The sequence below is a fragment of the Thamnophis sirtalis genome, unplaced genomic scaffold (assembly GCF_051295495.1).
Source record: "Thamnophis sirtalis isolate CommonGarterSnake01/CBP01778 unplaced genomic scaffold, rThaSir2_p1.2 scaffold_2, whole genome shotgun sequence".
Taxonomy (NCBI): domain Eukaryota; kingdom Metazoa; phylum Chordata; class Lepidosauria; order Squamata; family Natricidae; genus Thamnophis; species Thamnophis sirtalis.
The window spans coordinates 5,745,221-5,771,253 of NW_028261382.1; the positions used below are offsets into that span (position 1 = coordinate 5,745,221).

The 26,033-nt window shown below is 46.7% G+C and overlaps 2 protein-coding genes across 9 annotated transcripts in view; both read right to left on the minus strand.

Annotated features, from left to right (window-relative positions):
• Window positions 1-9,225, minus strand: part of PARP6 (poly(ADP-ribose) polymerase family member 6) — a 33,936-nt gene extending 24,711 nt beyond the window's left edge. For all 6 annotated transcript variants that reach the window (XR_015695415.1, XM_087704103.1, XM_087704102.1 and 3 more), the window contains exons 1-7: window positions 8,979-9,225; window positions 6,099-6,176; window positions 5,530-5,624; window positions 2,631-2,691; window positions 2,330-2,420; window positions 1,529-1,595; window positions 856-1,005 (exon numbers count right to left, since the gene is read on the minus strand). Coding sequence is in view for 5 of the 6 variants with exons in the window: in XM_087704103.1 (XP_087560229.1) it covers window positions 856-1,005; window positions 1,529-1,595; window positions 2,330-2,420; window positions 2,631-2,691; window positions 5,530-5,624; window positions 6,099-6,176; window positions 8,979-8,981 (545 nt within the window). In the remaining variant the exon portion in view is untranslated. The remainder of the gene's footprint in view (window positions 1-855; window positions 1,006-1,528; window positions 1,596-2,329; window positions 2,421-2,630; window positions 2,692-5,529; window positions 5,625-6,098; window positions 6,177-8,978) is intronic.
• A 4,423-nt stretch (window positions 9,226-13,648) lies between these two features.
• On the minus strand, window positions 13,649-25,763 carry SHF (Src homology 2 domain containing F). 3 transcript variants are annotated; one of them, XM_087704106.1, is made up of 8 exons: window positions 25,267-25,763; window positions 24,738-24,993; window positions 21,948-22,080; window positions 20,478-20,708; window positions 18,815-19,009; window positions 18,146-18,275; window positions 16,744-16,863; window positions 13,649-15,416 (listed from the first exon to the last, which is right to left on the minus strand). In XM_087704106.1, exons 1-8 carry the CDS (start codon window positions 25,530-25,532, stop codon window positions 15,209-15,211), a joined length of 1,539 nt encoding a protein of 512 aa, XP_087560232.1. In that variant the 5' UTR covers window positions 25,533-25,763; the 3' UTR covers window positions 13,649-15,208. The 3 variants fall into 3 exon arrangements, with proteins under 3 accessions (XP_087560232.1, XP_087560234.1, XP_087560233.1); XM_087704108.1 differs by lacking the exon at window positions 20,478-20,708; XM_087704107.1 differs by lacking the exon at window positions 25,267-25,763 and having other exon boundaries at window positions 24,738-25,135.
• Window positions 25,764-26,033: the final 270 nt, after the last annotated feature.

Genomic DNA, 26,033 nt, shown 5'->3' on the forward strand with positions numbered 1-26,033 from the left:
CTCCATGTCCAGTGGAGGCCTCCAACCACTTCCATGTCCAATGGAGGCTTCCAATCACCTCCATGTCCAATGGAGGCTTCCAACCACCATCCATGTCCAGTGGAGGCCTCCAACCACCATTCATGCCCAATGAAGGCCTCCAACTACCTCCATGTCCAGTGGAGGCCTCCAACCACTTCCATGTCCAATGGAGGCTTCCAATCACCTCCATGTCCAATGGAGGCTTCCAATCACCTCCATGTCCAATGGAGGCCTCCAACTACCTCTATGTCCAATGGAGGCTTCCAACCACCATCCATGTCCAAGGGAGGCCTCCAACCACTTCCATGTCCAATGGAGGCTTCCAATCACCTCCATGTCCAATGGAGGCTTCCAATCACCTCCATGTCCAATGGAGGCCTCCAACTACCTCTATGTCCAATGGAGGCTTCCAACCACCATTCATGCCCAATGAAGGCCTCCAACCACTTCCATGTCCAATGGAGGCTTCCAATCACCTCCATGTCCAATGGAGGCTTCCAATCACCTCCATGTCCAATGGAGGCCTCCAACTACCTCTATGTCCAATGGAGGCTTCCAACCACCATCCATGTCCAATGGAGGCCTCCAACTACCTCCATGTCCAGTGGAGGCTTCCAACCACCATCCATGTCCAATGGAGGCCTCCAACTACCTCCATGTCCAGTGGAGGCTTCCAACCACCATCCACTCCCCTTAGGAAGAGAGGACAGAGAAGAGCAACCCTACTTCTGACCACCTTTCAAACTTCCTTCCATGTCTAATGGATGCCTACAACCCACCCACCCACCCGCCCAACCGCTCTTAGGAAGAGACAAGAGAAGAAAACAGTCCTACTTGGGAATGGGTGAAAAGATGCTGAGACCGGCACGGAATTTTTTGATTGTGCCACTGGCTTTGAACCAGCTGTGCCGCTTTTCTTGCTGGGTCTTGAGGAAGTCGTTGCTGAGGTGTTTCCATTGCTGAGATGTGAACATGCCCAGGATTCTGTGAAGATGATTGACAAGGATTAGATAGAACGAGATGGTTCGAGAACACACAAGGCATACTCTGGAGGCTTTCCCCGCTCCATCGGAATGGAACTAACTGTCTCCTGCAAACTCCACTCCCCTTTGGCTCCTATTCCCTCTGGGAGGGGCCATTCATCATCCACCTGTGGCCTTACTCCCGAGTAGACCCCTGTTCTTTAGCTGTTCCCTTCGTCTGGCTGCTCTGCGCATGGGCACACTGGGAACAGACTCCAGCTGTTCATCTGCCTCACTGATGTCTGAAGGCAGCTGATAACTGGCATACGGCCCTGGCCCCCTCTCTGCCTCTGACACAGAGCCCATGTTTCTCCCCAACCTCCTCATTGTCTGAGCTGGCTGCTGGCGGCCACAACATTAGGCATTCTGGGATGAGAGAGGGACTTGTTTTCCCTTTCAGGAAATAATCCCTCGGTCCCACAGTCAGAGGCCTTAGGAATGGGGTTGCTATATCTCAGGATTCATAGGCCCAATTCCTAACTCACTTCTTCAGTTGCAGGCCCAGTCCAAACCCTTCCTTGTTGGATGGTTGGAAAACCTCGATGGACGGTTCTGGAGAAGGAAGCCAGATGTTAAATGGTTAGCAATTGAACAAGGAATCTAGTGTGAAACCCCCGTAACCTCGATGGGAAGTCACGCGTAGAAGGGAAGAGACCACAACCCTCCCTCAACTCCTTCCCCTTTCCTGGTGTGTAATTAAAAAAAAAACATTTGATAAGGATGGGGAAGGGGTTTTTTTTCCCCCTCTGCTCATAAGGTAAAGGTTCCCCTTGCACATATGTGCTACTCGTTCCCGACTCTAAGGGGCGGTGCTCATCTCCATTTCAAACCCGAAGAGCCAGCGCTGTCCGAAGATGTCTCCGTGGTCATGTGGCTGGCATGACTCAACGCCAAAGGCGCACAGAACGCTGTTCCCTTCCCACCTGGTTGTAATTATATACATCTCTATTTTCAGTGCTAACATTTATAATTTACTTTCTCTAATTCCTACCTCTTGCCTCTCTCCAGTCAAAGAATTTATTGCAAATCATACAATATTCTGTGTCGTCTTCATCTTTAATTTTAAAGGTCAGTCTAACCCAGTGTTTCTCAACCTTGGCAACTTGAAGATGTCCGGACTTCAACTCCCAGAATTCCCCAGCCAGCATTCGCTCAACCCTCAAATTAAGGATATGTCAGATAACACTCAGCTAACGGTGCCCCTAATCTTGACCAAAAGGTTAACAAGCAAAAAATGAGACTCTTTCGTTCTCCTTCCGTGTATCATCCAGAGGCCTGTTACTCACCGGGGCCATCCAGATACTGGGAAAGGGAGAACCGCAGTCGGAGGACGATGGGCTCGGTCCGGAGGACCTTCCAGGCGGTGGCGACCTCTTCCTACAATGCGAAACAATAAAACTTTGAGGTGGGGAGGGGGATTATTTCTCATTTATCAATTTTGATGAGGGGCAGAGCAATTCCAGACCAAACGTAGATAAAGGTTCCCCTCACACCTATGTGCTAATCGTTTCCAACTCTAGGGGCGGTGCTCATCTCCGTATCAAAGCCGAAGAGCCAAGAGAGGCACTGGCACAGCGTGCAACTTACATCTAGGAAGCCGATGTTGATATGCAGGTCGATGTCCACATCATCAATGGTCCCATATTCCCTGCAGGGGAAAAGAGGAGGTTAGGAAAAAGGTCCATTGAAACAAGGAAGGCAGGGAAACCAAAGCTGCGGGGCAGAAGCCGAAGAGGAAGCTGGCCTAACCCACAGAGGTTTTCTCCCTGTGTTATTGATTTACGGCTTAAGATGAAAGGTTATAGGAAAGAGAGAGTTAAGTTGTCATCACAGAATAAGTGACAAATTAGGTCCACGTCCTGGACAAAAATTGTTTCCATTTCTACCTTCAAAACGATGCTATAGGGCAGTGGTCTCCAACCTTGGCAACTTTAAGACCTGTGGACTTCAACTCCCAGCAAAGCTGGCTGAGGAACTCTGGGAGTTGAAGTCCACAAGTCTTAAAGCAATAGCAATAGCAATAGCAGTAGCAATAGCAATAGCAGTAGACTTATATACCGCTTCATAGGGCTTTCAGCCCTCTCTAAGCGGTTTACAGAGAGTCAGCATATTGCCCCCAACAATCTGGGTCCTCATTTTACCCACCTCGGAAGGATGGAAGGCTGAGTCAACCCTGAGCCGGTGAGATTTGAACCGCTGAACTGCTGATCTAGCAGTAGCCTGCAGTGCTGCATTTAACCACTGCGCCACCTCGGCTCTTAAAGTTGCCAAGGTTGGAGACCACTGCTATAGGGCAATGCACACCGGAACAACTAGACCGTGGCACGACAAAACCACGCTCGACTACAGCGCGCCCGATTAAACCGCGTCGCTGACGTCATCAGCAGGGCGACAACAGCGAACGCGGAGAAAAAAGGGCGTTAGGTTTAGGGTTAGGTTTAGGGTTAGGTTTAGGATTAGGTTTAGGATTAGGATTAGGTTTAGGGGGGTTAGGTTTAGGGGTTAATTTTAGCTTTAGCGATTACAGCGTGCTTTTTTCTCCGCGCTGTTGTTGCGCTGTGATGACGTCAGCTACGCGGTTTCGTCGAGCGCGCTTTAGTCGAACGCGGTTTTGTGGTGGAACCTAATTAGACACAAGGATAGTTTTTCCCCCCAATGCCATCACTCTGCTTAACAACTAATCCCAACACTTTCAAATTATCTACTAAGACTGTGTTACTGTTGTTCTTCTTATCCTTCCTAGTGCCTATCGCCTCCCACTTATGACTATTCCCCTGTTGCTTGTATCTTTACAATTTATATTGTTTTGTTTCCTAGCATGATTTGATTGCTTATTAGTAACCTGTGACTATGACTAAGTGTTGCATCTTGTAATTCTTGATGAATGTATCTTTCCTGACAGTGAGAACAATTAATCAGTGGAACGGCTTGCCTCCTGAGCAGAGGTGGGTTCCTACTGGTTTGCACCGGTTCGGTAGAACCGGTTCGTCAAATCTACCAAACCGGTTAGAAGAGGTTCCACCAGTGGACCCGGAAAGCAGGCCACACTTGCAGAAGAGGTTTAAACATTTTTTGAAACCCACCACTGCTCCAGAAGTTGTGAACGCCCCAACACTGGAAGTCTTGAAGAAGATGTTGGATAGCCATTTGTCTGAAACGGTATAGGGTTTCCTGCCTAGGCAGGGGGTTGGACTAGAAGACCTCCAAGGTCCCTTCCAACTCTGCTATTGTATTATTATTGTATTATTCTATTTTATTTTTCTTTATGTACACTGAGAGCATCAGTTATGTGCACTTATGCACCAAAGACAAATTCCTTGTGTGTGCAATCACATTTGGCCAATAAAGAATTCTATTCAATTCTATTCAGAATAGTTCTTGCAACTGCCTTAAAAAAATAAGGGAGGGGAAGGGAATGGGGAAGGAAAAGGGGAAGGCAAGGCAAAGCAAGAAGGGAAGGGAAGGAAAGGAAAGGAAAAGGAGAAGGAGAAGGAGAAGGAGAAGGAGAGGAAAGGAATGGAAAGGAAGGGAAGGGAAAGGCAAATATCCCTTTTAGGAACCTTTTCCCCCACAGCTCCAGCTTAGGCTGAAAGCTCCAGTCCACGCACCTAGCTCTTTCCCAGCTCTGCGGCCCTCATCCCGCTCCCCTCCGCTTTGATACGCTTCACTAAAAATCCTCCCTGGTTTATTTCTCTGACCTTAACATTTCTGCTGTTGCTATCTAATAATTGCTGCTTCTGCTTCAGAAGGCAACAAAAGAAGCAACTTGTCCTCAGGGCACTAGCAGCTCACAAATACACATACACACACAGGCACACACAGACAGAGAAAGAGAGAGAGAGAGAGAGAGAAAGTGAGAGAACATTGTCCTGGAAGTCACCTGAGAGAGATTTTATTGCTTCTCCAAGGAACTATATTTAGACGGGAAATTAGACAGTTCCTCTCCATTGCACGTATATAAACTCGGCTCTGCATTAACCAGCACATTGTCTGGGCCTGCAGCCATCTTTTCTTTTGGATCTTTGGCCTGCCACACTTTCTATTATTCTACTATGCATTTTCTATGGTGGGAAAATGGGAGGTGGGATTGTAAGGAGTTAGATACTAGGTAGCCATAACAACATTCTTCCCAGAAAGCCAAGGTCATCCTTTGTCTCTGCACCTCTGCGCCTGATCAGGATGGGAGGAACTGCCAGCATGGCAGTGGAAGACTGGACCATGTGATGGGCTTGGGGGGGGGGAGGGCAGGATCCTGAACTTTCAACTGGGTGGGGAAAACCAGGAAGCTTCCAGATTTTCCCAGATGTGCCAACATGGCTCTCTTTATCAATTGGAACTTTGAGCAATACTTTGCCTCGGGCTCTGATTTTGCTTTCGGATGCTATTTGGAACCCTGAAACATCTGCACGTTCTTCAACGTTCCAACCTTGAAAGCAATTCTTGTTTTGTCTCATCTTGTTTAAAAGGAAGTTGGTACAGGACTCACCGGACGGAGACGGAGTTCTCGCTGTAGAGTTCCTTCACGGCTTCGATGTCCACATCCAGTTGAGGATGCCGATAGAGGTCTGCAGCACAGGTGCCCTGCAGAACGACAGAGAAAACCCCCCCATGGAGTTGTTTCCAGAGACGTTGGCCGGTTTGCACGTCACGTTAGCCGTAGTTTGGCGGGCGAGCCGCGACACTTGGTTTGCACGGTGGCTTAACCCCAAATTTCATCTCTCCACATTGTGGTTTAGCCTAAAGTGTCCAGAGTAAAGACAGTGATATGCCAAATCCCTAGATATTTAATCGGGATTCGTGATTAGACTTCACTACGAAACGATAACATTATTTCTACTTATTCCCAGTCAGAAAAGGCCAGCATTTGAAAAACTAGAGAGCTCTGCATTGGGGAGCCAATAATCCAGGTGGGATATACAGAACGGTTGTTATTTTATTTGAGTGAGTGCGGTTTTGTGCTGTCCCAATTTTTTCTAGGAAATCCTACTCGCTCCCACCTTAAGTTAGCCACCACAACTCATCATCTTGACCCTTCAGAGGTCACAGGGGCCTGACCTGTACTCCATATAAAAATTCCTCGGACTCATTTTCTCCATCAGAATCATCATCGGTCCAGTACTGGCCTTTGATGTCCTAAAAAGACAAGAAAGGTACCTGAGAATGAAGAGCTGGAAAATCAACATGTTCACCCTCCGCTAGAATTGCATATCCTGAATCACAGAAGCGCTTCATCTTGTCTTCTTGCGCTTCATCTCAAAAATATTGTCCCCATCCCCACCACTCAGCAATGAATTTATCACCCATGTTAAATTATCTTAAAACTGCATGTAAAACATAAATTGGCATATTCCCCCCATCGCTCTTCTACTTTCCTTCCTGTTTGTTCTTCCATCTGTGGAATCAGAAATTGCATATGCCTCAATGAGACCTCCAGCTGCCTTCTTCTGGTTACAAAGAGTTAACCAGGAATCACCATCATTAGCCACTATGTCCTGAGCTGACTCATTCACACACATGTATAAATATATAACTTTATTTGCATATAACTTATAAATAACATAATTGTTTATAATAAAGTAATTGATTTATAAATAAAAAATTTTAATTGATTTATACACACACTTAAACAAAAAGGTTGAAAATAACAACAACAAAATAATAATAATAAATGTTCAGTTGACTGAGTTTCATGCTTAATGAATAAAGGAGATTATTATGTGGTTAATCTTTGGTGAGATTCACAGCCTTTGGGGCTGGTTGGTAGCTCAACAGCTCGAGTCCTAACCAAGGACCTAGGGACTGTTAAGGTAACGTCGGAGGATATGAGCTGTTCCAAGTAGGGTGGTTTTTTTGTAGAATCAGAATGTCCAAGTCTGATAAATTTAAAATTTCCAAATACCAAGGTAGCCCTTTAGGTATTGCTCCAAGGGCTCCGATTACAATCGGGACAACACATGATTTCTTTTCCCACAGTTGCTCAACCTCAATTTGCAAGTCCCGGTACTTTGTGATTTTTTCTTGCTGTTTATCTTCAATTCATGCATCTCCAGGTATTACAATGTCAATGAACCATACTTTTTTCTTTTCAATTATTGTTATGTCAGGTGTGTTGTGGGCCAAGTGCCTGTCAGTCTGGATTCTGAAGTCCCACAAGATCTTGACTTTCTCATTCTCTAAAACCTTCTCAACCTGATGGTCCCAGTGGTTTTTGCTGTACTCAAATCCAAACTTTTGGCACAATTTCCAGTGAATGATCTTAGCAACACGGTCATGGCGTAGTATTATTATTAATATAACAATAATAAAACCGAAACTACAGCTATGGATGAATCATGTGATACCCATTGTCATCGGGGAACTTGGTACCATGTCCAAGAATTTTACAAAACACATCAAGAAATTGCAGCTTCCTGCAAAGACACCAGCGGAACTGCCAAAAACTGTGCGGCTCAGAACATCATATATTTTAAGAAGATACTTGGTTGATACCTAGGACGCTGGCAGCAACCCGTATCAACCATTAGCACCAGTCAATGGTATTTGTGACACATTTTTAAATGTTCAGTATATAATAATAATTATAATATAATCCTATGGGACTTTCAGATCCAAAGAGACAAACATTTTGGCCCACAACACGCCTGACACCACTATTATGGAAAAGGAAAAAGTCTGGTTCATTAATATTGTAATGCCAAGTGATGCACAAATTGAAGAGAAACGGCTACAAAAATTAACAAAGGATTGTGATTTGCAAAATGAAGTTGAGCAATTATGAAGAAATCAATGGTTGGACCAATAGTCATAAGGAGCCCTTGGAGCAATACCCAAAGGGCTGCCTAGATGCATGGAAATTTTAAACTTATCAGACCTGAATATCCTGACTTTGCAAAACAGCCCCACCTTACTCAGAACTGCCTATGTACTCAGATGCTACCTTAACAGCTCTTAGGTCCTAGGACTTGAACTGTTAAGTTTTTGACAGCCCCAGGCTGTGAATTTAATAGAAGATTAATTATTATTATTGTTGGTGGTGGTATTATGATTATCTCTTTTATTCATTAAACATGAAACTCAGTCAACAGAATATTTAAAAATGTATCACAAATATCACTGACTGGCACTGATGGTTGATATGGGTTGCTGCCAGCATCCTAGGTATCAACCAAGTAGCTTCTTCAAATGTGGTTGTTGTTGTTATTAACCTGGATGTATTATTGTTATTATTTTATTACCCAGATTATTTATTATTTCTATTCTATCTATCATCTATCTATCTATCTATCTATCTGTCTGTCTATCTATCTATTTAGTCCATTCGTCCATCCTCATTCTATCTAACGTCCATCGGTACATCCACCATCTATCATCTATCTATCTATCTATCTATCTATCTATCTATCTATCTATCTATCTATCTATCTATCTATCGTCCATCTGTACATCATCTATCTATCTATCTATCTATCTATCTATCTATCTATCTATCTATCTATCTATCTATCTATCTATCTATCTACTGTCCATTCGTCTATCCTCTATCTATCTATTGTCCATCTATCTATCTATCTCTCTCTCTCTCTCTCTCTCTCTCATCTATCTGTCTGTCGTCTGTCTGTCTGTCTATTATCCATCCATCCATATCTTATCTCACTCCAATTGTCTAGCTCATCCTCCATCCATCTAACCATGGACCAGAAAGGGCTAGCAAAAACTGGGCTGCAATGCTCACCATGGGCACTAGAGGGGCAGCAAAGGCAGGCCGGGCACGGCCCCCTAGCGGAGCCTCGGAGTACTGCAGCCCAGGATTGCCCTTCCGGAGGGTCCCTTTTTCTCCCTCCCCGGCCGCCTCCCCAGAGTCCAGCCCCGGGGGGCAGAGAGCGCCCCTCCCCGCCGCCGCCCCTTCCCCTCCGCCTCCGCCAGCCCTCCGCTCACCATTTGCCTGGCGGGTTCAGAGGCGCTGCTCTCTGCTCAGGGCCAGGCCTCGCCCCTCCATGCCACCCTCCGCCAGCCTGCGAGCTGCCAGACGGGCATCCGGGCTGGGCGAGGGGAAAGGAGGCCTCGGGGTCAGGCCGGGCGGCCGATTCCTCCGTCGCCCGGCAACCAAGGCTCCGTCCTCGAGGAAGCGGCGGCGGCGCGGCGGCGGTGACGTCAGCGCTTCCTCATTGGTCCGGGGAAGCTCCGCCTCCTGGAGGTGGGGGGAAAGAGAGAGCTAGAGAGAGAGAAAGAGAAGGGGGAAGCCTTGGGGGGGCTTGCTGCGGGGGCACATGGGAGTTGTAGTCCCATCTCATCTGGAGCTGGGATAAGATGCTGCCTGGCCCTGAATTTCTCTCCTTTCCATGCATTGGCCATTCAGAATGAATCTGGGGCTTTATTATTATAAGGGAGAGAGGGATGGTCAGATGGATGGAGATGAGCTAGACAATTGGAGAGAGACAGAGATGATAAGATAGATGATAGATAGATAGATAGATAGATAGATAGATAGATAGATAGATAGATAGATAGATAGATAGATAGATAGATAGATAGATAGATAGATGATAGACAGACAGACAGACAGACGAGAGAGAGACAGATGAGAGAGAGAGAGATTAGATAGAATAAACAGACAGACAGATCATAAAAATGGAGATTGGGAGAGAGATGATAAGAGACAGACAGACAGAAAGAAGGAATAAATGAGCTAGGTTGGTAGGTAGGTAGATGGATTAGATTAGATGAGATGGAGAGATTAGATAGAATAAACAGACAGACAGATGATAAAAATGGAGATAGGGAGAGAGAGATATATAAGAGATACAGTCAGACAGATAGAATAGATTAGATAGATAGATAGATAGATAGATAGATAGATAGATAGATAGATAGAAAGAAAGATGATAGATAGATGATATCGATAGAAGAGAGAGAGAGATTAGATAGAATAAACAGACAGACCGATGATAAAAATAGAGATAGGGAGAGAGTTGATAAGAGATAGACAGACAAAGAATAGATGAGAGGTAGCTAGATAGATGGATTAGATTAGATGATAGATAGATGATAGATAGATAGATAGATAGATAGATAGATAGATAGATAAAGAGAGAGAGAGATATTAGATAGAATAAACAGACAGATGATAAAAATGCAGATAGGTATATATATATATATATATATATATATATATATATATATATGAAAGAGAATTGATGAGATAGATAAGTTGATTGATTGATTGATTGATAATGGATGGATAGGTAGATGATAGATAGATAGATAGATAGATAGATAGATAGATAGATAGATAGATAGACAGACAGACAGATAGACAGACAGATAAATGGATAGAGATGGAGAGATTATATATAGAGACAGAGAGAGATAAGATATAAATGGATAGATGATAGATGATAGATAGGATATAAATGGAGAGATGATAAAATAAAGATGGAAAGATAAGTAGATGATAGACATAAATTTGTAGTGTAATAATGGATGATAGATTGATGATAGATTAATAGGGAGTGCAGTGATAGATGATTAGTAGATATGTAAACAGAGAGGTAACAATTTCGTTGTATTTATTTTGGTACAATGGCAATAAAGGCTATACTATAACAAAAGAGACTAGAGAGAGAATGAATTAGAAGTTGGAGGATAGAGAGAGTGGACTAAACAGGATAGGTAATAGAATAGGTAGGAGCTAGACAGAAGAGATAAAAGATGTATCTTCTAAGTAGATAGAGTAGACATTAGATACATTGATATAAAAGCTAGAAAGAGAGGTGAGAGTTAGGCGTATACACGACTTACTCTGCACATATATTTCTATCCATATATTTGTATTCTTCAGAGCAAGGATAATATTTTAAAAAAATAAGTAAAATGGATACAGAGACAAAAGTGGAAGGAAACTCTGAGGCACAGTGTTGGAGAATGAATTAAGCCAGTGTTTCTCAAACTTGGCAATTTTAAGATATGTGGGCTTCCCTTTCCCAGAATTTTGGCTGGAGAATTCTGGGAATTGGCATCCGCACATCTTACAGTGGGCAACTTTGAGGAAGTCCGGATTAAACAAAACTAACATTTTTATAGCTCGGGTTAGAACAACAGTGTTCCCTTCCCCTGTCATAAAATCTAAACAGGTTGGAATACAATGCAGGAAACATCCAAAGCTTTTTGCTTCCTTGGCCATAAGAATGTTATGATAGTTAATTCAATAGCCCAATTTCAGAAAAACAGAAAGGAATAACAGAGTTGGAAAGGAGGTCTTCTAGTCTAACTCCCTGCTTAAGCAGGAAACCCTACACCACTTCAGACAAATGGCTATCCAACCTCTTCTTAAAAACTTCCAGTGTTGGAGCATTCACAATTTCTGGAGGCAAGCTGTTCCACTGATTAATTGTTCTCACTGTCAGGAAATTTCTCCTTAGTTCTACATTGCTCCTCTCCTTGGTTAGTTTCCATTTATTAATTCTTGTGGCTTTGGAGAATAGCTTGACTCCCTCTTCTTTGGGGCAGCCCCTGAGATATCGGAGACTGCTATCATGTCTCCCCTGGTCCTTCTTTTCATTAAACTAGACATCCCCAGTTCCTGCAGCCGTTCTTCATATAGAATCATTTCATTCTCTTGATATCCTGCAACCTTCAGATCAAAAATGATTCTTCCCCTACGTCGGAGGGTACAGTCGCTTTCAATTAATGTTTTAGAAATGAGCAAGGACTCATTTCCTGGCCTCAAACCCTGATGTGACACTCCTTCGTTTTCAACACAGCCCCTTCGCACGCTCCAGTTGTAGGGAAAGGATCTGGATTTCAAAGCCCTCTCAAGGTTCCTTGCGGTTAAATGTCACCTTCTAATTCTTCAAGATCCTTGATTTATTCCTTTGGAGGGGATCAGGAAGAACTGTGAAGCCATTCCCTGGAGTGTTACTAACGGACAGGACCCAATCCTCTTATTATTACGCACGAAAACTGGAGACCATCCCCCCTTTTCCTAGGAACCCCCCCCCCAAAAAGCTATCCATATGTGCATGAATATGCATGAACAAAAGCAACCCCCATCCTTTGTGCGAGGTTTACAACACCAGATTGTGGTTTCCCCCCTCTCCCGGAGTAACCGTTACAAGCCAAACAGAGGCAACGGTTGTGGGGAAAGAGTTGCTATGTAGCAGGTGGAGGGTGGGAAGTGGTTAAGGATCCTGGCTCCCCCCTGCTACCTGCCCCCCAGCAACTCTTCTTCCAGCCTGATCCATGAGCCTGAGCCAAGCAGGCTTCCCAAACCCTGCAAACCATCCTCCCCTCCTGCCCTACTCACAGCGATTGCCACCCTGATGGCGGGACCGTCTGCGAGGAGATGCGCCAGGGGGAGGGGGGGAACCTGGCCAGGAGGTGCCGAGTGTCAAACGGAGACTGTAGGATCAGCCTCGCTGCAGGAGGAGGAAGCGGCTCACGAGAACATCCCCGAGCGGGCCTGCCTGCCTTGATGGAGACAAAAGGCTTGCCTTCGGCCAGCTGCTACTGCTGCTGCTCTCTTTGTTGTTCTCCGAATGCACCTGCCTGGCGGCCCAGATGGTTGTGCCCATGCTCGGTGCAACTCCAGGCTGGGGGGAAATCACGTGATGGTTCCCTGTCAGCAGAATGGAGCTCTGGAGAGGGTCTGCTGGCAAAGGAGCAGCCATACACCGGGATCGGTGCACGCACGGGGGGTGTTGCCTGAAACAGCGCCAGCCGTTGATCAGCCTGATCAAAAAACGCAGCCTGGTGGCTCACAGATCCTCCGATGTGGTTGGCACAGGTGTGCCACAGAGGAGGAGAACAGGTGTCGATAGTATAGACCCCGTGATGGCAAAGCTATTGCACGGGTGCCACAGGGGGGCACGCAGTGCCCTCTCTGTGGGCACTCGAGCCATCACCCCAGTTCAGTTCTACCATTCATCCGTGGGCACCTCCCGCCAGCCAGCTGGTCTTCGGGTCTCTGCTGCACATGCGCAAGGGGTGGGGGCACATGTGCAGGGGAGATGCGCATGCGTGGGGCGTGTTTGCAGACATGGGGCACATGCGGGACACGCAAGAATGCACGAGGATGCGCGGGGGGCTATGCACACATGCACGGGGCAGGGTGCATGCAGGGGGGCAGCACACGCATTGCATTTGGGGGGTTCGGGCACTTGGTCCGGAAAAGGTTCGCCATCACTGGTACAGCCTTTATTGTCATGTATACAACCAAATTGGTTTTAGCCTCACTGGTGCAATCCGTGGCAACAAATACAAACAACATAAATAGCATAAAGAATAATCCCTATGCAAGTAATTAGGACAAAAAGAAAAAGAAAGAAAAAGAAAAACTAGTCATTCATTTCCCCGTGTGCGTGGAGTGATTGTGGTTGTGTTTAAGAGTCTTGACAGAGTCTTAAACAAATAAGAGATCAAGGCTTAATGCATATAAAGAGGATATATAATGTATTAATACAGATGGATTCGGAAACAGAATTACTTAAAGATTGTATGATAAAGTGGGCTCAAAATATTGAAGAACCAATAATGTTGGATACATGGGAAAGAATATGGGTAACAAATGTGAAATTTACACAGCAGCGAAGAAGGCAGCAATCTAAGTATGCCATTTTGCATTTTTATTATTATTATTTGCTTGAAGGAACCAACAAAAGACCACTCTTACTAAAGAAAAGGTTTCACAATGCATCCTGGATAAATTCATAATACTGAGAACTGTTTCTAGCCACATGCAAAGACTTCCATAACAAGCTATCTACTCCAGGCCAGCTTCTTCGTCCATCTAGCCCACACTGTTGTAGTAGCTTTCCAGCAATCCGGCAGGCGTTTCCCACATCATACTATAACTTGATTCTTTTTTAGTGGAAGTTCTTGGGAATTAGATCTGCAACCTTAGCCCATCAAACATCCGTTCTGGCGCTGAGATATGGGCTTTGTTTTCTAAATCCTTTCTGTCTAGCTTCCCAGCACATTAGCCATCACTCCAGGTAGCAATCTTCTCAACGCATCTGCTTTCCAATTAAGCAAACAGCAGAAATCCATCAGTACTGAGAATCAGGTAAAATATCTAAGAGAAATCTGTTCTCTTAAGCTGAGAAATTAAAACAGCCTTCAATATCTCTAAAAATAAAAAACCCCGTTCCAATGGTGGGATTCATTTCTTTTAACTACTGGTTCTGTGGGCGTGGCTTGGTGGGCATGGCAGGGGAAGGATACTTCCCCTGCCATGGGTACCCCATTCCCTCCCAACTCCAGGGAAAGGTTGCTGCAAAATCCCCATTTCCTCCAGATCAACTGGGACTCGAGAGGCAGAGAATAAATAGGGGCGGGGCCAGCCAGAGGTGGTATTTTACCGCGTCTCTAAACTACTCAAAATTTCTGCTACCGGTTCTCCAGAACTGGTCAGAACCTACTGAATACCACCTCTGCCCCGTTCAATCATGGGATGGAACCCACCAGAATTAATCTCATAGCTCACTAAACCTAGTTATGTTGATCTGGGCTTCTGGGCTGGCTATCAAGTTACAACAGACCATGATCTAAAGAGGGGCACAGATGTATAAATGACCCGGTGAAGGGATGACGTTTCCAAAGTCAGTGAAATAAAGTGGCAGCTCAGGCGTTAGGTCTTCTAGTGATGTCCTCAAACATTCAAGCTGCCACCCAATTTTTTTTTTTGATGGACACAATATTAGAGCCTACAAACATTGGATCTGCAAGGCCTCCATTGCAGAGGCAGCCATGAAGCAGTAGAAGAGATGCACCCAAGAGGCAGGAATGGATGAGCACTGATGGGATTCAGGATTTGGGAGGCGAGCGGGGTGGATGCAGGGGCATCGGCGCAAGAGTCTGGATTTGATGATGCTCACAAGGTCCATCTCAGAACTGGCCACTCCCTACATGGAGAAGAAGGATGATCTGGAACCCTTGAAGAAGACTTTGGAGTCCAACATGCAAGGTGTGGCTACATTGGCCATGACGGAGCATATGACGCAACCATTCTTGGATCTGCTGACCTCTGGTCCACCAATGAACGGTTTCCAACCTCAGGGGCTTCTTGCCTGCTCCATGCAACGAAGAGCCTGTAGACCACACATGGTCCACCCGACCTGGGATTTTCATGCATGGCTCCAGCCCATGCCTTTCGGGCCCTTCAGTGCAAGTCACTGCTCCGCAACCAGGCAGCTGGAGGGCTGAGTAGAGACCGGGTAAAGCAAGGACATGTGTTCAGCCCCCTGGATGGGCAGCTTGTGGCTGGCGTAGTGATGGATCACTTCCGGGACGTTGTTGAAGGGAGGGCTGTACTGGCCCAAGACAAACTTGTTGTCTTCTGTCTGCAAGAGTTTCATGTGAAGGAACCCTTGGCTGCTCCTAGAGAAAAAGAGGAACACAGAACATATGTTCATATGTGCGATCAAGGTACCAGCTTATTCCCTTTTAAGGATTGTAATACCCCTCTCCTAAAAGGGAAATTCCAGATAGCTTATGATTAAGAGCCGAGGTGGCGCAGTAGTGGTTAAATGCAGCACTGCAGGCTACTTCAGCTGACTGCAGTTCTGCAGTTCGGCTGTTCAAATCTCACCGGCTCAGGGTTGACTCAGCCTTCCATCCTTCCAAGGTGGGTAAAATGAGGACCCGGATTGTTGTTGGGGGCAATATGCTGACTCTGTAAACCGCTTAGAGAGGGCTGAAAGCCCTATGAAGCGGTATATAAGTCTAACTGCTATTGCTATTGCTATTAAGATCAGGAATGATATAAATTGTTTAAAGCTAGCTTAGCAAGGAGGAGCTAAGTTCAAGGTAAAGATGTTATCAATTTTCTATTCTTTTTCCCCAATATATTTTAGACTGTTTTTGTTAAAGATTTATACCGTGTTCTGGGAAGTCGGGGGAGGGAAGGCTGGCAGGGGGGGGGTTGGGGGAAGGGGGGGAGGGAGGGATATATATCAGGTTTGACGAGAGGCGTTAGATTTTAATGTAATTTGATTCCACGTGTATACTGTCTTCTCTTATTTTTTTCTTTAAAACTAGGATATGTTAAGTATATTGATATGGAAGTGGAAATACACCAATGAGAGGAAGAGTGGGAAGCAGAAGGGAGAAGAAAGATGGGAAGAGAGGGATAGGAGAGAGGGTGAAGGGGGGAAGATAAGGAGGATAAGGAGAAGTGGAATGAAGAGAGAGGAGAAGGAGAAAGGAAGGGGAAGTAGAAAAGGATGATGGAGGGAAGAAAGGAGGTAGGAGAGAGGTAGAAGAAAGAGGTGTATGGAGAGCAGAAGATCTAATATGTTAAGTGTATTGAAATGGAAGCATAAATACCATCAACACAAAAGGGAGTTTGCTCAGAAGCTGAAATACACCAAGTGAAGGAGAGGAAGAGTGGGAAACAGAGGAGAGAAGAAAGATAGGAAGAGAGGGATAGGAGAGAGGGTGAAGGGGGGAAGATAAGGAGGATAAGGAGGAGTGGAATGAAGAGAGAGGAGAAGGAGAAAGGAAGGGGAAGTAGAAAAGGATGATGGAGGGAAGAAAGGAGGTAGGAGAGAGGTAGAAGAAAGAGGTGTATGGAGAGCAGAAGAGCTAATAATGGGTTTTTATCTTTCTGGGCGTTGATGACAAGAGGAACTGATGTAATTACTACTTAATACAATAGGATATTGGCTATGTAATAGTACACATGTGATTGTATGATTACACTCACTTGAGGGAGAGGGAAAAGGCATCGTGGCTACTTTCGCTATTCCGAACCAGGTAACTGGCTTCCCGGCAGAGTCGGAGAAGGGTCTCAGCATCCGCCCGACTCAAGGTCCCATGATACCACCTGCAAAGAAGAGATTCCCTTTTTTAAAATTATTTTTAAAAAGTTAAACTACATTTTTTTTGGCATTTAATGACCCCCACAATCGTGGGGTGGAATCTGGGCAACTGAATGAAGCTGAGTTTTTACTGGCCGGCTGCTCTTCCTGTCTCTAACACGGAGTTTTGTTCGGCGGATATATTCTCATTCTGCCCAAAGAGAGAAATATCAGCCTCTACCTAGGATCGAACTCACAGCCTCCGGGTTGTGAGAGGTCCACCCGTAGGCCACCGCATCACAAAAAGTTAAAATACAAATCCCGAAAAATAAAAGAATTACAAGCAAGACCCCCCTCCCCCCACCCTGCAAACAAAAATGGAGAAAATGTTTTTAAAATGCCCTTTTTAAAAAAGATTTTTATTAACAAACATGTAAAATACACACACACAAAACTTAGATGTACACCACATTTACACAATACAATACAAACAGGAGCTTCCTGTTCTTTCTAATAGCAATCATCAATCGATACCGCTCACCTTATATTATTTCCCCTTCTATTGTATTTCGTTTGGATTTCACCATTCTTAACCCTCTTATTTTACTCATAAGTATTATTTTTTGAGTCTTGTTATATCCCTTCATTGATTCTTGTTCCTTTCCTCCATCCACCTATACCTCCATTTATCCCATATCTGGTAGAATTCTGATTCTTCTTTTCCCTGGATTTCTTTAGTTAGCTTGTCCATTTCAGCACAGTCCATAACCTTTCTTATTATTTCATTTTTGCTTGGAATTAATGTGTTTTTCCATTTCTGGGCAAAGGCAATCCTTGCCGCCGTAATTATATGTAGTATTAAATACTGGATTTCTTTTTTGTATTTCGCAGACATAATTCCTAATAAAAAAAACTTCAGGTTTCCATTCTATTTTAACCCCTGTTATTGCCTCCAGCCAATTTTTGATCCTTTTCCAAAACTTTTTAGACAAATGGGAAAAAAATTTGGGGAATAAATTTAAAAATGACACTATCGGTTGCATACAAGGAAAATCAGTGCGAAATGTTTTACAGATGGCACCTGGCACCAACAAGGTTAGCTAAAATCTTAACAAATACCTCCCCAAAAATGTTGGAAATGCGAATCAATGCACGGAACATATTATCATTTATGGTGGACCTGTGAGGAGGCTAAAAATGCCCTTTAAAAAAAGAACAGAAAAGAAAGAAGGCGGAGAAGAGATTCCTCTACGTAGGTCAGGATCTCCCTGGAAATGAGAGGGGTGGTCTCTAAATCAGCCTACTTACGCTTGGCTCTCCAGCGGCAATGCAGGATTGACATATTCGCCAAAAGCGACCCCATCCTCTGGGCTCAACCAGCAGGGGGTGCTCTTTCCCTCTAGGCACACGGGAACGTGGTCTTTCGCCGCGGCTGCACCTTGGAGCAGAAGCACATAATGGAATGTGAAAGGTGGAGCGGTGGGAGGCGGCTGCGGGACAAGAGGGAAAGGCAGGATCAGGCCCCGGGGGGTTATGGGAAGGGGCGCATAAGATGGAGATGAAAAAGATAGCCGATGTGCTGAGGATTCGGCAAAAGCAGGAGGAGCAAGGGGGCCTTTACAATTAAGGATTTTTACCCCTTTTGACACATTATATAATTGTGATAGGCGAGGAGGTAGATTTCCCCCCGGAGGGAGGGGTGGAATTCCAAAGGAGCAAGAGGCAGCCCAGATATTTTGTGTGAGGGAAAGAGGGTGAAGACAGTTTCTCCTCAATCGTTCCCAGAGTATATCATAGACAGAGATAGGAGAGTTTACAGGGAGAAGATTCTGCCTATAGGCGTGGCACAATCAAGAACTCAGCTGGGTAAGGATTGTCATGTGCCATACTTGGTTTTGGGTCTGACACATGATGACTGAGGTGTTCTGGGACTTGAAGTCCACACAAAACACACCTTTGTTTAATCAGCTTACTCACCACTGACTTCCAGGGGACAGGACAAAGCAGAAGAGTCCGGAGCGCTGGTACTGGCATTCTGGAGGCCCGGAGGAGCATCTCTGGAGCTGGCGCTTTGGAGAAGGAGGTGTTTCTCAGGTTCCGAGTGGTTAGTTGAGCCATCAAGCTGTCCAACCGGCGGAGGCCACGGCAAGTCTTTGACCCCTTCAATCTCCACTGGGTGAACCATCAAGAGGGGAAAAAAATTAGGAGGAGGACGGAATGGTTGAAGATGTCCAGGGAGCAGGAGGAGACCCCCGGGCTGGGCAGCCTTGCAACTGTGGGTAGGAGGAGACCAGCCACTGAGTCCAATTCTCAGGACCTCTCCCACTCAAAGGAAAGAAAGGTGGAGGGATTCAGATGTAGATTCTGCAGGCTACAGATAATGTGTTTTGCAAATGTGGGGGTGGAGGAAGGGAGGTGAAGGAGGGAATGAACAGATTGGGGGAAGGGTTTTGACCTCCTATTTTATTCCTGCTCTTATCTACACCTAACCAGAGATGGCTCATGAGAGGGAGGGAGGGAGGCGAGAAAGGAGGAGGAGGAGGATTATTCTGACCTAGGCTTCCCCAAAAAGCAGGAGGCAGAGTCCTGGTCCCGACAAAACCCTTTTCATTAAACGAATGTGAATTCCTCTCATTCACATTCAGCCAAGGCCTGGTAAACAGTCTTTCAAAGGAATATTTATAACCACAGACCTTATCTATCTTGGAAAGCTGCCATGGAAATATTGAGCAAGGAAAGATTGGGCACAGAATCTCTGAGATTCACGGACAGATCTTCACACTCCTGAAATGAATCTAATGACTGAACGAACGAATAGTTTCCTGCAAAAGCCCCCTCCCCTTTCGCTCCTCTTTTATGCCTTATGGGAGGGGCCAATCACCTTCCACCTGTGGCTTTACTCCCAAGTCGACCCTGATTTCTGAGTTGTTCTTTTCTTCTGGCAGCTCTGCGCATGGGCACACTGGGAACAGGCTCCAGCTGTTCCTCTGCCTCACTGCTGTCTAGCTCCGTAGGCACCTGATCACTGCCAAACGACCTCGGACCCATCTCTGCCTTCGATGCAGAGTCCATGTCCGAACCTTCCCCAGCCTCCAGGACTGGCCCATGCTCCTCCCCAACCTCCTCACTGTCTGACTCTGATGCCAGCTCCACTGGCTGCTGATGGGCCACAACAAGGAAGAGGAAGAGGAGGAAGAGGAGGAGGAAGAAGAGAAAGAGGAGGAGAAATAAGAGAAAGAGGAGAAAGAAGAGGAGGACGAGGAGGAAGAGAAAGAGGAGGAGGAGGAAGGAGGAAGAGGAGGAGGAAGAGAAAGAGGAGGAAAAAGAAGAGGAGGAGGAAGAAGAGGAGAATGAGGAGGAGGAGAAAGAAGAGGAGGACGAGGAGGAGGAGGAAAAAGAAGAAGAGGAGGACGAGGAGGAAGAGAAAGAGGAGGAGGAGAAAGAAGAAGAGGAGGAGGAAGAGAAAGAGGAGGAGGAGGAAGAAGAGGAGGAAGAAGAGGAGGAAGAGGAGGAGGAAGAGAAAGAGGAGGAGAAAGGAGGAAGAGGAAGAGAAAGAGGAAGAGGGGGAGGAGAAAGAAGAAGGGGAGGAGGAGAGATTTTGCATCTCTGCCAAATGGTGGAGCATCTTATCTTGGTTTACCAGCAAAGACTCTGGAGATCCGCTCCTTCTTCCACTCCCAGGGCTGGTCATACTCCTCTGGAGGCCTCTCGTCATCTTCTGGCAACCACGAGTAGCGGCAGGAGACAGCAGGCTGAGAAGAAACTTGGTCCTCTGGGCCCGATTCATTCTCAGGGGCTTCGTAGGGCGTGTCATACAAGTGCAGAGGCTTCTGAGTGGCCAGTTCCTCCTTGGACCCGTTCTTCTGAACCTCTAAGGTGGCAAAGAGGAGAAGACTTGAAGACTTCCCATGCCTGGATATGCAAGCGTCATGACACCAACTCTCCCCTCCAAGTAGAGTTTCTCCTAGCATCTTAGAAGGACATTCTGCTGTGGAGGAGGAGAGGAGGAGGAGGAATAAGAGGAGGAGGAGGAGGAAGAGAAGGAGGAGGAAGAGAAGGAGGTGGAAGAGGAGGAAGAGGAGGAGGAGGAAGAGAAGGAGGAGGAAGAGGAGGAGGAAGAGGAGGAGGAGGAAGAAGAGGAGGAGGAAGAAGAGGAGGGAGGAGGAGGAAGAGGAGGAAGAGGAAGAGGAGGAAGGAGGAGGAAGAGGAGGAGGAAGAGGAGGAAGAGGAGGAGGAGAAGAGGAGGAGGAAGAAGAGGAGGAAGGAGGAGGAAGAGGAGGAGGAAGAAGAGGAGGAAGGAAGAGAAGGAGGAGGAAGAGAAGGAGGAAGAGAAGGAGGAAGAAGTGGAGGAGGAGGAAGAGGAGGAGGAAGAAGAGGAGGAGGAGGAAGAGGAGGATGAAGAGGAGGAGAAGGAAGAAGAGGAGGAGGAAGAAGAGGAGGAGGAAGAAGAGGAGGAAGGAGGAGGAAGAGGAGGAGGCGGAAGAAGAAGAGGAGGAAGAAGAGGAGGAGGAGGAGAAGGAAGAAGAGGAGGAGGAAGAAGAGGAGGAGGAAGAAGAGGAGGAAGGAGGAGGAAGAGGAGGATGAAGAGGAGGAGGAGAAGGAAGAAGAGGAGGAGGAGGAAGAGGAAGAGGAGGAAGAAGAGGAGGACTGTAGGGTCTTTGGTGCTCTCTGAACTTAGTTGCTTTCTTGCAGACATTCCACGACCCTACTAGGTAACATCATTAGTACTAGAAGGGAGTGGGGTTTCCACTGGGAAGATGGAGGTGGTGGTGGAGGAGGAGGAAGACTGTGGGGTCCTTGGTGCTCTCTGAGCTTGATTTTTTTCTCAACTAGATAACAGCCTCTGTGCACTGATGGTATTACCTCCTTGGGTCATGAGACGCCTGCAACAACACAACCAAGCTCAGAAAGCAGTAAGGACCCCACAGTCCTCTTCCTCCTCCACTCCGGAAAAAACCCACTCCCTTCTAGCACTGATAATGTTACCTCGCAGGGCCCTGAAACGTCTGCAAGAAAGCAACCAACCTCAGAGAGCACCAAGGACCCCATAGTTCCACCCTGAGTGACCCAAATCCTCTTCATCTGCCCATTAAAACACCTCCCTCCTTACCAGCCAGCATCTTCTGAGCTTCGAAGGGCTCCACATATCCGTCATTTTTATCCCGTTGCTGCTCCTCCGTCTGACTGCGAGTGTCTTGCCTTGTGTCGAACGGGTCCGAATAGTCTTGCGGAATAATGGCCATCTGAAAAAGGGGGGAGGCATTTAGCCGTGGGTTCAGCAGTAGCAGGAGAAGACCCACTTTGGCTTGGGAACAAGGAAGAAGGACCCTCCTCCCAGCCAAGATGCCTCCGTGTCTTTAACTCCAGAAACTCTAAATCAGTGTTTCTCAACCTTGGTGACTTGAAGTCCTGTGGACTTCAACTCCCAGAATTCCCCAGCCAGCACAGCTGTGCTGGCTGGGGAATTCTGGGAGTTGAAGTCCACAGGACTTAAAGTCATCAAGGTTGAGAAACACTGATCTAAATTAACAATGTCGGCCTCATACAAAGAGAACTTACATAACATGTTCTACTGTTGGCATCTAGCACCGGCAAGATTGGCAAAAAATCTACCCAAATTTGAGTCCCAGATGTTGTAAATGTAAACATGAACATGGGCTCATACTTTCACATATGGTGGACCTGTCCGGAAGCAAGGAAATATTGGAGTAAAATAAGAATTTGGTTGCAAGAAATAACAGGCCTTCAAATCCCAATTTAAATCGGAGATATTTTTTGCTAGGGATATAATTAAAGGAACATTTACAAAGGAAATCAATTATACCATTATTCATATACTGACAGCCGCAAGAATAGCCAAACTGGAAAATAGATAGCATAATAAGAACCGAGGTGGCGCAGTGGTTAGGGTGCAGTACTGCAGGCCACTTCAGCTGACTGCTATCTGCAGTTCAACGGTTCAAATCTCACTGGCTCAAGGTTGACTCAACCTTCCATCCTTCTGAGGTGGGTGAAATGAGGACCCAGACTGTGGGGGCAATTTGCTGACTCAATTTGCTAAAAATCTGTAAACCGCTTAGAGAATGCTGAAAGCCCTATGAAGCGGTATATAAGTCTAATAAATAAATAAATAAATAAATGCCCTCCGAAAACATGATAATTTAAAAAATAATGGACTGCATGGAAATGGTTCAATTAACTCTCAAACTGCAAGATAAAGAAGAAAAAGAATACTATACATTATGGGGCAAATGGTATCAGTGACTAGAGAATAGGAATAACAAATGAAAGTAGAATATTGATATATGTAAATATTAGGTTATAGGAATTCCAGAAGATCCAATTCGACTTATTGTGTCCTGGCCGTGCTGGAGGATTTCGAGATCTAAGCAAGAAGCAAAGTCGCTAGTCCACCTTGTTCATTCACCAGCAATCTTTAATTAATGCCTAACATGGAGGCAAAATCTATAGCAATATATCTGCTTGTATATTCAAAAGAAAGGCCCCAAAAGCAGCAGCTCTAAAATCTACAAAACCTTAAAAGACCAAAGTGTAGGTAGGGCTTTCTGTCTAAGCAGGGGGTTGGACTAGAAGACCTCCAAGGTCCCTTCCAACTCTGTTATTCTATTCGATGTACAAAACGCTAAAAGAAGGTTGAGCAGTTTGCAACTCCAGGCTGTGCATGTTGTGTGAACACCAGTTCAAGCTACTGGGTGCAAACCCAGCATTTGTTGTTTTAAGGAAGATTTAGCCTCTGAGCCCGTGAGTTTATGGGGTGGTGTTTTGTTTTGTTTTTTTAAGATAAAAGGCTGCCGTTAATTAATTCGTCTATATAAATGCGTGTTTCGACTTTTCTAAAACGTAAACAAAATACCTGTTTAATTTGGGGATTTTTTTTACAGCTTTTTCTTTTTAGCGCCTGTTTAATCGAACTTTTTAAAAAATTTATTGTAAATAAATTTACAATAAATATAATTGATCTTTATTTCGCTTTCCTGAGCTGCCCTAAAAACCCATCACCCACACATGAATTCCAGCCGATACAACCAAACCAGTGGTGAAATTCAAATTTTTTTTTTACTACCGGTTCTGTGGAACGTGGTGCGGTGTGGTGGGAGTGGCAGGGGAAGGATACTGCAAAATCTCCATTCCCAGCCCACTCTGGGGCCAGCCAGAGGTGGCATTTGCCGAATGGCGGTTCTCCGAACTACTCAAAATTTCCGCTACCGGTTCTCCAGAAGCTGTCAGAACCTGCTGGATTTCACCCCTGGTTCAGTTCCCAGAACCTCCTAATTAGAATGGCCATAACGGAGGGAGCCTAGACTCTGAAAGGGAACAGCGAAGTTCCACATAGCTCTATCATTGGTGGGCGTGGAGTGGGTGGTGGGCATGGCTTGGTGGGTATGGCAGGGGAAGGATACTGCAAAATTCCCCATTCTCACCCCACTCTGGGGCCAGCCAGAGGTGGTATTTGCCGGTTCTGCAAACTACTCAAAATTTCCGCTACCGGTTCTCCAGAACCTGCTGGATTTCACCCCTGATCCAAGCCCCCCACACACCTAAGGGCACCATCCCTTTGCCAGCTACCCTGCTTTCTCTCCCCCAACGGGAGGGGCATCAAAGGCAGACTGTGCCCCCCCTCCCAGATGCTTCCCAGGACCAACTCCATAGACCCTCCACCTTTAGCAGTGACCCATGGAGGTTGGAATCCCCCAACAGCCCAGCCAAAAGGAACCAACGCGGATTCCAAACCCACCCACCCACCCCAATTCCCCCCCCCCGCAGCCCTGGAAAGGCGAAGGGCTCTTCTTTCCCTCGCCCACCCCCACCCCACTCTTCCGCGGGAGAAAAAAAGATGGGCGGAGATGCCCAGCCCCCCCCCCACCTCCCGCCGCAAGACCTTGTTCTCCTTCTGGTCCGGCGGGTCTCCCAGCCCGAGGGAGGGGGAGCCCGCCGCCGCCGTCGCCCTCTCCGCTTCCACCCGGATGAGCCTCCGGCGGGGCGAGCGGCAGCGTGGCGGGGCGGCCGGGGGGTCTCCGGAGCCCCCTCCGTAAGGATCCTCGAAGTCGCGCTCGCGTTGCAGGCGGTAGGCGGCCAGCAAGTCCGGCTGCTCGGGACCCGCCGCGTAGTCCGGCTGCGGGGGCTCCGGCTTGGCGCTGCGGAAGAGAAGGCGGTCGCGGAGCCAGCGAGCCATCATGCCGGGCCCCCTCCGAAGACCCCCGGGCCCGCTCCGAGCGCAACGGCCCCCGGGTAGGGGGGGGGGAGCTCAGCCGGCCGGCTCCACCGCCATCCCCGATGCCCGGCCGGCCCGGAGCCCCTCGCCCAGCTACCCACCCACCCACCCAGCCGGCCCGCTCTTGCCCGGCCCGGATGGTCTCTCCCCCAGGCGCCCAACGCCGCCTTTAAACCCGCATCCTCCGCGTCTCTACCTTCCAGATGCTGCGGGACTACAAAGCCCGGCGGCCCCGGGCGGGCGGCTCTTGGTGAGGGATGATGGGAGCTGTAGTTCGCCACTTCGGAGTAGTCTTCCTCCTCCTCCTCCTCCCCCAGCGCCCAGCCTCAGTTCAAGAGCAGGGCGAAGGGCTGCTTGCAAGACGCGGGACCCTGCCAGATGTTGTACCGGCGTGCAGTTCCATGGGGCGCGGCCATTTGGCAGTGGCTGATGGGGATGTTTGAGTCCCAAACTGGTGTCCATCGTGCAGGACTGGTTCGGGCTGAGCGACCCCGAGGGCCGGCGAGCCCTAAGATGCAACGCTAGAATACATTCAATGCAGTTTGTTCCCTTGGGGGGGGGCCTTGAGATTTATGTTGATTGTTTCCTAGTGTGATTCGAGGGCTTAAAAGTAACCTCTGACTATCATTCAGTGTTGGACCTTATGATTCACCACGAATGTATCTTGTCTTTTTATGTACACTGAGAGCATCTGCACCAAAGACAAATTCCTTGTCTTTATTGGCCAATCACACTTGGCCAATAAAGAATTCGGTTCAGTTCGGTTCGGTTCTATTCTATTCTATTCTATTCTATTCTATTCTATTCTATTCTATTCTACAATCATTCCACACACGGAAACGTATGACTATTTTTTATTTCTTTTATTTTTTCTTTCCCCATAATTACTTGCATGGGAATTATTCTTTATACTATTTATGTTGTTTGTAATTGTTGTCATGTGGTTGCACTAGTGAGGCTAAA